At 62.5% G+C, this 10,734-nt stretch overlaps 1 protein-coding gene across 1 annotated transcript; it reads right to left on the reverse strand.

The window, feature by feature from the left end:
• Positions 1-4,240: 4,240 nt before the first annotated feature.
• On the reverse strand, positions 4,241-9,469 carry LOC121166771 (kelch domain-containing protein 4-like; the record flags this gene model as incomplete). The annotated part of the gene is made up of 5 exons (XM_040996051.1): positions 4,241-4,777; positions 5,673-5,771; positions 6,320-6,722; positions 7,374-7,582; positions 9,286-9,469. Coding segments are annotated over 5 exons (990 nt in total), but the record flags the coding sequence as incomplete, so codon positions are not given.
• Positions 9,470-10,734: the final 1,265 nt, after the last annotated feature.

Raw genomic sequence — 10,734 nt, forward strand, 5'->3', positions numbered from 1 at the left:
GACCCCCTCTGCTCGGCACTGCCTCCCCACCGAGTCTTAAGCAAAGCCCTGGGTCCCCGCCGCCCACCGCGTCATCAGCCCCGCCCCGCCGCCCGCCCCAGGGTGGCCGGTCCCCGACCTGCAGGGTTCTCACTTGTTCGAACTGTGCCTGCCTCGGCCCCCCAGACATGCACTGTCCCTCCCTGCTGCGCAACGGGCAGGCCCCAGGACGGGAGCGTGACTGCGTCCCGAGCCCATCCCGAGCCCTCCCCGCCGTACCACGTACCTTGTTTCCGTCCAACAAACAGGTTCCGCGTGTCTCTGCCTTCTCTGCCAGGGGTGCCCCTCCAGCCGCCGAGAGGACGAGGGGTGTCCGTTGGGGAGCCCTCCAGAGCCTGGCCACGCAGGGCTGGGCCCCGCCCACCTGCGGACTCTGCCTTGCTTTGCTTGTGTCCAGCTGTGTCTGCCTTTCGAGCAGATCTCTTTCCTACACTGCACTGGATTGCTATATTTTTAACCAGAAATAAACGGAGGACTAGAGCATGTTCCGGCTGCCTCCCGTTTGACTGTTTTCCAACCCCGTCCACTCCCTGCTCCCGGCGGCTGGGCCTGGGTGGGTGTGGGGGAGACGCTGCTTTCTAACGGACCTTGCACCTTTTTGTACATCCTTGCCTTCCTTTTTTAATATGGAGTGGTTGCTACAGACTGGAGTGAACCAAATAAAGATGCCTGCTCTTTGAGGCCGAGAACCATCCGCACTGGGGTGCGTGTTCTGTCATCCATCTGCCGCTCCGGAAGCATCCAGGCCCACACGCCCACTGCTGGGGGAGGGAGCGCACAGCGCCCCGCATACCAGGGGACTGAGCTGGGAACTCTGCAGACAGGCTGGCCCTCTAGCCTCCCAGAACCCTGGCCTGGCCAGGCACACAGGCAGATGGGACTCCTGGAGCAACATCTGCTCCCCGGCTCTGGCCCCAGAGCCCTGCAAGAAGGGCCTGCCCACTGAGCTCACCTGTGGGAGGGCCATGGCAGCTATGCGCCTCTGGCCCCAAGCCCACCAGGGACAGGGCCCCACACTCACCTCAGGGCATGGAGCAGAGGAGGTCCTGCCGGCCCGGGGGGGGGGGTCCAAGGCAGCACCAGTCAACAAAGAGGAGTGTCTGAGGGTACTTGGAGCCCTGCCCTGCCACGCTGATGGTTGACCTCCCACAAGCCTCCAGACATGTGTCCCCACAGGCAACGCCTCGACCATCCATGGCACCTGGTAGGCTGGTGCAGTGTGGCTGGGCTTGAGTGCATCAGCTGGTCCCACACTCAGGCCCTGGCACCCCCTTGCCAGAACCAGGGACCCCAGGAGCAGACGGAGGTGCTCAGCCCCAGGGAAGGAGGCAGTCCTTGGGGGCTTGGCCACTGCCTGTGCCAGGCATAGCTGCTTCAGCCAGGGACAGATGTCACCAGCCTGCCGGCAGGGTGACCTCACTTCTCCAGTCAACCCCATCACGCCAGGACACACAGGTGCTTCACCACACGCAGACTCCAGCTCCAGCTGGCACTCCTGCCCCGTCAGCTCTGCCTGCCAAACCACCACTGTGCTAAGGGCTGAAACCCAACCCAGGAAGTCAGGCAGAGGCGAGATGGGTCTGGGCTGGACACCCATCCCTTCCCCTGCCTGCTTCCTCATCCAGGGGAGCCCCATGTTACACCACCGCCCTCCAGCTTAGTCCACAGCCGCCAGCACCGACACTGCCCAGCCCCTTGTCACCAATGGCCTCCCAGGCCTGTGCCCTGCCCATGAGCCGCCCACTGCCGTGGCCAGCACGGCCGGGAGCCCGGAGCCCTGACTGGACAGGAAGCCCTGACCTGGTGTCTGTCATGGTTCTATGCCTGAATTGCTCTCCAGCTGATCTCTGGGTGCTGGGCCCGCATACCAACATGCTGACCGTGTTCTGAGAAGGGAGACAAGCCACGCTGGCCTTCTTTGCTTACACATTGGTCACTGACCAATGTGTAAGCAAAGACATTGAGCTGGCAATGGCTGTAACTCTGTCACTATGGGACGGCAGGGCCACAGTGGCGCTGAAGAACAGCCCCGCCCCGCGCCACCACCAGAAGCCGTGGGTAGTGTGCTCACAGCCACTGTAGGTGGGTCTTTGCTGCCAGTCCCTCCTCCCATCACCCCAGGAGCCGGAGAGTACACTTGCTTCTTCAGGAGCTGGGGTCTCCACCACACGAGACCCACAGGGACCTGAGGACACAGCCCGCACACCAGCCAGCTTTTGCCACATGCTGGCAGCAGATGGCACAGCTGTGGCCTGTGCCTCCGGGGAGCAGGTACAGGACCTAAGGGGTAGCGGGGTCCCATTCTGGTGAGGGTCTTGCGGGAGGTCCTTATGGCCCATCCTGCTTGGCTTCCTCCTGCCTGTCAGTCCCCTGAGCCATAGCACTCACCAAGCCCCTGCCAACCTGGAGCCAGTCAGAGTCCGCAAGCATTGAAGGCAAGTGTCCAGGGGGTTCGAGTGGCCTCAGCCTAAGCACCAGGGTTCCCCAACGCTGCCTAAGCCCCTGCACACCAGAGAGACCCTCACAATTCAGTGCTGGCTGCCGCCCACAGACCTCCCCGCCTGCCATCGGGACCCTCACTGCACCAGCTCCTGCCCGCCGTGCTCCCCACCGGCCACTGGGACCCTCACTGCACCAGCTCCCGCCCGCCGTGCTCCCCCCCGGCCACTGGGACCTTCACAGCACCAGCTCCCGCCCGCCGTGCTCCCCACCAGCCACTGGGACCCTCACAGCACCAGCTCCCACCCACAGACCTCCCTGCCTGCCACTGGGACCCTCACTGCACCAGCTCCCGCCCGCCGTGCTCCCCCCCGGCCACTGGGACCTGACCGGAAAGCGGCAGACCCTAGCCTGTTCTCCAGGAGGTGCAGTCCAGTTGAAAATGGCCGATCAACATGCCCCTGGTCCTCAGCAGGGGTCACTTCCCTACTGCCACACCACAACTCGAGACTGGCTTCTGCCTGCCTGCCTGAGCTGTACCAGCTCCTGTTGGGCCCAGGAAGCCCACCACAGTGAGTCTTGTCCTGCCCAGCCCAGTGGTCGGCCAGGACATGTCTCGCTGACTCTACCTCAACAGCCAACACCTGTCAAAATCACAGCAACGCCAGCACCCAGGGCAGGATTTAAACGACCACCTTTGGTGCCGAATGCCCCAGGGGCCAAAGTCCGTGTCCTGGCTGCTCCACTTCCCATCCAGCTCCCTGCTTGTGGCCTGGGAAAGCAGCAGAGGACGGCCCAAAGCCTTGGGACCCTGCACTCAATGGGAGACCTGAAAGAAGCCACTGCAGCCATTTGGGGAGTGAGTCAGTGGACAGAAAACCTCTTTTTCTCCCTCTCTCCCCAACTCTTTCAAATAAAAATAAACACATCCTAACAAACATTGAGCAGTGGTTTTCCTGGTTTTTGTTCAGTTCAGCTCCAGCACAAGAAGCGCAAGGCTCTGCCAGCCCTCACACCAACTCAGCCCAGTGATGCCACAAACAAGCAGGGCAGGGGAGTTCTGGGGATGGGGCCCCTGGGCCAGTGTGCAGGGGTGAGGTGGACAGTACCCAGCCTTCACCCCCAGGAGCATCTCACTGCACCAGGGCAGCCGTGCGGCCTGCAGACCCACACATGGCCACCTCACTCATTGTCGGCCCACCTGGGCCAGCACGCCCAGCACACGTCCAGCACACGTCCCCGGCCTCACCAGCTACGCAGGCCACACGCAGGCAGCACCCCCTCCGCAGAGGCAGTCCTCTAGCGGGGAGCTTGCGCAGTTAATCCCCACCAGCCTTGGCCAGCCTCCTGCTACAAACCGGACCTCAAGGCCGAGCAGAACCCACGGCTGGGGCCACAGGGCATTTCCATCAAGAGAAGTTCTCTGCAGCCACCCACTGCACCTGCAGCCTTGCTGCGTCAGAGCGCCTTTTGGGGCACAGAACAACGCATGCCTCTCAGGACTGGGGGGCCCCAAAGGCCCTTGCCCTAGGCCCCTCTCTACGCCCAGGAGGGTCAGGCAGAGGTGGCTCTGGAATGAAGAGGCTCCACTCGCCCCTGTGTCTCAAGCCTGGTGGGCCCAGAGGGAGACACCACAGTCTGAAAGGACGGGGATGGACCAAGACGGTGATGCTTGACAGAGGAGTAAGAACTCTGTCATTTAAGATCTTACCATGCAGGGACTGGAAACCCACTTCTGGCTCACTCGGGCGAAGGAAAGCCAGCGCGTGAGGGCTGGCAGGGAGATGAACGCTGCCTTGCCTTCCCTCCCACCTAGTGCCTTCTGCCAACAGCCGCCGCGTACCTGCAGGGCACATTCCCAAAAGCCTACCAGGGACAGGGGAATGTCCTGAGACCCACGGAGCAGACCCACAGCAGAGGCCGGCAGGCAGAGGGGGACTTCCCTTACAGAGAACTCAGACCAGCAATGTGGTGGACCCTTGCTGGCTGTGGTGACTTCCGGCATCACAGCAGCCACATCCTGCTTAACAAGCAGGGGGTTCATCAGAACCTGCAGCAGGAAGAACCCACGAGGCCCAGGAAGCCGGCTTTTATTACAGCAGGGTCACGCGAGCCGCGCACGGCCAGAGGAAAGGAAGGGGATCCAGGGACAGCCCGGCAACCTGCCGCCACGCTGCTCTGCCGCCGCTGCTCACTGGTGGCCTTCACCTGGCAGTGCCGAGTCCTGGGCAGGGCGCTGGGGGCCGGGCCCCGTGCTGTGCGTGCTCTCTCTCTGGCGCCAGCTCCGTGTGCTGGGGCTCTTCTCATGGATGGAGAAAGAAGCGCTATGAGCGGAGACCCCGTGCAGGACGAGGCACCTACGACAGGCACAGCCCGCCACCAGAGCCCCAGCTCCCCGCTTCGCCTCCAGCTCCTCCAGCCAAGACCTGGCTTTAGTTACTACCTCTTGGGCCCAGCCCTGGCTGCACCTGGCACCTGAGGCCACAGATGGAACATCTCTGGCACACTCTGGCCTTCAGGTAAGGTAAATCAAGGGCCTAAACGCAGCCTCTCCTATGGGTGCTGGTCTGAGTCCTGGCTGCTGCACTTCTGACGCAGCCCCCTGCTTGTGGCGCAATCCTTGGGCCCTGTGCCTGCCTGGGAGACCTGGAAGAAGCTCCTAGCTCCTGGCTCCAGACTGCCTCAGCTCTGACAGTTGCAGCCATGTGAGAAATGAACCAGCAGATGCAAGATCTGTTCCTTTTGCTCTCAGTAAATCTGCCTTTCAAATAAAAATAAAGGGTAACCAACTACAAACCTAAACACTCAGCCCTGGTATGGATGTAGCTCAGTGCACCAGCCAGCCGCCCCTGTTGCGGGTCCGGCTCCCGGCCACTCGGCACCTGGCAGGCGGCAGAGGCCAGCCCGGGCACCTGGCGCACTGCCACTCCGTGGGCTACCCAGATGGTGCTCCTGGCTCCTGGCTTCAGGCTGGCCCAGCACTGCCAGTGGGGAGCATTTGGGAAGTGAACCAGTAGATAGAAAATCTTTGTCTGTCTTTCCCTGTCACTCCACCTTCGAATAAATTGTTCTTTAAAAAACAACTGCAGTGAAGACAGAAACCCTCTCACTGTCAGCAGGGAGCAAGCCAGGGCGGCGCTGGCCGGGCTCTGGCCGTCTGCTGCCCCAGCTGCCCCAGTCCATCGGCCACTCACCTTCCTCCTGCCCCCCGCTGTCCTCCTCTGAGTCCTCGGAGCTCTCGGCTTCCTCGCTGTCCCCGTCTGAGTCCGTTTCCTCCAGCCACTCCTGAGTGTCTTTAAAGCAAAGCAGACCCTTGGGCTTCCAGGGCAGCGGTCAGCTCTGCCTCGGAGGCTCCACCCTCCCATCAGATCCAACTCCAGGGCTGGCGGCGCAGTGCCGCAGCTAAAGCTTCCCTCTGCAGCGCCAGCTCCAGCCCCAGCCTCTCCACGTCTCACTGAGCTCCGGCTGGTGTGTCCTGAGACACTGGAGCGGGACCAAGTGCCCGGCCCCCTGCACCCTCGGGGGAGGCCTGAAGAAAGCTGCTGGCTTCACATGAGTCCAGCTCGGCCACTGGGGCACTGCAGGGATGTTTGCTCTGTCTCTTTGTAAACAGATCTCTTTTTCAAAAGGGGGACAGAGCTTTAACCGTTGGCGAAGAAACAGACTTGTGTGTCCCAAGGCTTAGAGCAGAGATGGCATACTCCATACCACACCCCAAGTCTGCTGGCCGGGGGGCAGCCCACACAGGCCCCAGTGGGCACCCCACAGCCTTCCGACACTACCCTGCCCGGGGGTGGGCTGGGGGTGGATGCCCTCCCTCCACAGTGGCCCCACTGCTTACCAGGGTCCAGGGCCACCAGGACCTTCCACTCCTCCATCCGGTGCAGGTCCAGGCAGTACAGGTCCCCGAGGGTGACCTGGCGGTCACCAGCCTCAAACATGCCCCCATAGAGATAGAGTATGCCGTGCTTCACGGCCAGCATAGCGTGAGAGCGTGGGCTGGGCCCAACCTCAGGGCCACCGGCCCCCCCAGCACTGTCCTCGTCCTCCTCCTGGGGCTGTGCCGCCGGAGCTGGGGCCGGAAGCGTCTGCTTGATGGTGACCACAGTCCCGTCCTCGGCCACCAGCTCTCTGACCACCTCCAGAGGCTGCGGGGTGCTGGTACCCCCGTGCGCAGGCTCACAGGCTCCTTCCAGGGCCTCTTTTCTCCCCCGCCTTGGCCTCCTCCTGTCCGACTTGGGGCCCTGTTGACAGAACAAGCACGGAGCAGCGAGCGGTCAGCCCAGAGAGCGAGGACTGAGAAAATGACAGTCCGCAGCCAGGGACACTGGGGGTGCTGTGGCCCCGGGCGGACCAAGGTCGTGCCATCAGCTGGGAGGCGCGAGTTGTGGCCTGACCAGCACTGTCAGAAGGCTGTACCCACTTGCATCTCTGCCACTGGCAGGACAAGCCTGGCGGCCAGCCTGGCCTGACTCAGGACAAACACGTGCTCTAGGTGCGTCAGGAGAACCCCTGCCAGGAACTCCTGCAGAACCCACCAGCAGCCTTCCCATCTCCCACCCCGTCGCAGAGCGGACCCTGCCATCCTGGGGCTCACCCTGCTCTCACCAGGTAACCCCTGGCACACCCTTCCCAACCTTTTAGCTGCCACCGCCTGCAACAACCCGTGACAGCACCCCAATGGGTCTCAGGACATACAGCCCAGAACTGGGACCAGGACCACAACTACTGGGTGCCAGCTCCACATCCACCTCGAGAGCCCCGTGCAGGGGTTGCAGCTGGGAGGGCCCGAGCTTTGAACCTTGGCAGTAACTAGCCCGGGGGAGGACGAGGGCATCAGAGGAACACCCCTCAGTGCATGTGGGCAAGGCTGCAGCCCGTCAGAGCTGACCTACCTTCAGCTGCCCCACGAACCAGCGGTTCTTGTTGGCGTCATAGAAGTGCAGGTCGTTGAAGAAGTCGCCCTCCAGGCGCTCCTCCTCTTCCTCGTCACACACCCCTCCGAAGAGCAGTGTCTGCTGGTTTGGGGCCACGGCCACCGAGAAGCCGGACCTGGGGCTGGGCTTGACTCCAGAAGGGTGGATGCGGCTCCAGAGCCACTTGCCTGCCAGACAGGGGAGGTTGCCAGGTGCCTTCCCACGGCCCCGGCACAGCTCCCCACCGAGCCTCCGCAAGGCATACATCCCCAGGGCACAGTTCTGCACAGAGCTGTCCTGGGGCCTCAGGCAGCAGCCCTGGGTGTGGCCCAGCCCTCCCTGTCCCTGCCTTGCTCCAGTCCCGGCCAGGCAGCCCTCCCAGGAGGTGGGAGGTGGACTTCATGCTGTTTTTCCTCAGTACAGGCCACCATGTGACAGTCCTGCATGTGCAGCCTGCAGGCTTGTGAGACAACTGCTGGTGCGACCAGAGACTCGGCAAAGCCTTTCCCTTAAATGATCATCATAAACACCAGTTGGTGGGAGAGGCATGGGGAACATCCCCAGCCCCCACGGCAGCAGCGGGGTGGAGTCTCAGCCTGACCGGGCTCCAGCTGCTACATGGGGAAGGCACCGCCCAACACTCAGGGCTTGGACCCCTGCTGCCTGTGGGAGACCGAGACAGGCTTGAGCTTACACCAGACCTGTCCCAGCCCTGCCTGCTGTGGACACATGGGAAGTGAACCGGCAGAATGAAGATTCTCTCCCCTCCCTCCACTTAGCAGATGGAAGTAAAGGCTGAACCAACACAGCCTGCTGACACACAATGTACCCAACAAGCAGAGGGTATCAGACAGGGAACCCAAGAATGACACATCCAGCTGGGACTCAGCTGTTCCTGGCCACAGGAACTGAAGTGCTCCCAACACATCGTGTCGCCAGGAGATGGCCCCACCCCAATCACCCAGAGAGGAGGAAGGTCCCTGCTGGAGGAGGCACCCTGGGGTCCTGGCTGGTGGAGACCCTTCCCAAGCAGGCACAGTGCTGGCTACAGAACACCAAGCAGCCCTGGCCTGCCCGGCTCTGTCCTGGGCCACAGGCACACCCCATCTCCTAACAGCCCTGGGATGCTGACTCCACAGCCCACTACCAGCAAGGACACACAGCAAGAAACAGCTGCAAAGAAGCGGCCCTGGCAGGCCCACAGCTATACCCAGGCTTGGCTCCTGCAACTTCAGGGTCTGTAAGGGCATACGAAAAGCCACCCCACCAAAAAACATCGCTCACTGTCATCTCAACACATGGTCTTTACCCAAAAATACAACACACATCACAACTGGTGGAGCCCAGGGCGGCTGCACGCTGAGGGCTCAGCTGTGGGAGCCCAGAACTCTTCTTAAAACCCCAGCCATTGCTGCCCTGACCCTCAGCTAACAGGGCCGCGACCTCGGCAAAGCAAGTGCTGAGGCGCCGCGGTCCTCAGGGCTGCTCCGGGCAGCAGTTGTCATCTGAAAGCCCCACATTCACTGGATCCCAGGGTGAGCGTGTGCCAGGCTCGGCAGCCCAGGGTGGACCTGCCCCACTAAGGAGTGAGCGTGTGCCAGGCTCGGCAACCCAGGGTGGACCTGCTCCACTAAGGAGAAGGTGTGTGCCAGGCTGGGCAGTCCCTGGTGACCCTGGGTGTGTGCCAGGCTGGGCGGCCCCTGATGACCCTAGGTGTCACTGCACATGGCTGGGTGGGGCTAACATCCTGGGCTGGGCTTTCCACAGAGGCCACCTGCTGACGCTGCCCTATGCCCCGACAGGCAGATAAGAGGGCCAGGCACCAGGGGCTAGCGGCTGGCCTTCAGTCCTGGGCAGCACACTTGAGGGCACAGGCTGCACTGGGCTATACCTTCATTGCCGTCCTCCGGCCTGAGCAGGAACATGTCCGAGTGCTGGGTGCCCTTGTCCACATCCTTCTTGACTCTCTGCAGGAGGAAAGGGCCGTGAGAACCGCATGGCAGCAGCGGTGGACGCCACCAGGGGCCCTCTCGAGGTGACGCGCAAGGAGAGGCCCACGGTGCTGCACAGGCCTCCTGCACCAGCAGGCATGTGGTCAGCTCAGGATGGGTGCAGCTACAAGCCCGTCCTCACAGAGGAACACCCAGGGCATCCTGCTGTGCAGTCAGGGCGCTGCCAGGAACCATGCAGGGCGCCCAGCGGGCTCACTGCGAATCCTGCTCGTTCCCGAGGCCGCTGTCACAATGGGAGCAGCCTCCAGGCAGGAAGCCAAGGACGGCTCTTGACCGATGCCAGGCACTGCCCACTTGGATCTCCGAGCTCTGAAGACAAACCCACTGCTTCTACCCTTCACGTTCTGCTTCGAGAGTCTAACCCTGCTGGGCCTTGCTGCGACGCCCACGGTTCTCATCGTGCTGCCCGGGAAAAGGCAGCGCCAGCCCATTGGAATGCGTCCTTTACATCCAACCACACCCAAAGCACCCACTAGGCAAAGACGTCTCCACAAACAGTACTGCAGCAATCCGCGTGGACAGACCACACAGGCACCCCACTGCACTCCTGGGCTGCCCACGGAGGCCAGCTGTAGGCCCACCACTGGTCGACAAACAAAAGACACCCTTCATTACTCAGTGCCAAGCACAATGAGAAGGCGTGGGCTCCAGGAACGCAGCCCCAGCCGGGAGGAGAGACATTCACCCCCGTAGAGGACAGACTCCAGAGCATAGAACCCCTGCACCTGCAGCCCCTGGGGACGCGCAGGCCAGCAGCTGTCCGGGGGCATCGGGACTCCAGGGAGAACCTCTGGTCACCAGGGTGATGTGCTGGACAGCGGGGTGTAGAGCCCGGGAACCCTTCATCTCAGGAAGGGCCTCCCTGTTTCCCCCGAGAGAGGCCTCCAGCCACACAGGACACCCCAGTCCTGCTCCTCCACAGCACTAGGACACGAGGCCCTGACCACGCGTGGGTGGCGGCCATGGGAACACGGCACGGCCCGAGCGGGCAGGTCTTCCCCCTTCAGCCTTACTGACCGGACACGAGTCACAGAGCAATCACACAGCCAAACAGGCCAGGGGAAAGGTGGCAGGCTGCCAAGGAGCCTTAAGGTGCCCACACACTGACACAGCTGGGACCTCAGGTACACACACACAGCTGACATAGCCGGGGCCTCACGTGCATACACACACACACACACAGCTCTGACACAGCCGGGGCCTCACGTGCATGCGCGCGCACACACACACACACACACACACACACACAGCTCTGACACAGCCGGGGCCTCACGTGCACACACACACACACACACACACACACACACAACTCTGACACAGCTGGGACC

The sequence above is a fragment of the Ochotona curzoniae genome, unplaced genomic scaffold (genome assembly GCF_017591425.1).
Source record: "Ochotona curzoniae isolate NIBS_2020 unplaced genomic scaffold, NIBS_Ocur_1.0 patch223, whole genome shotgun sequence".
NCBI lineage: Eukaryota > Metazoa > Chordata > Mammalia > Lagomorpha > Ochotonidae > Ochotona > Ochotona curzoniae.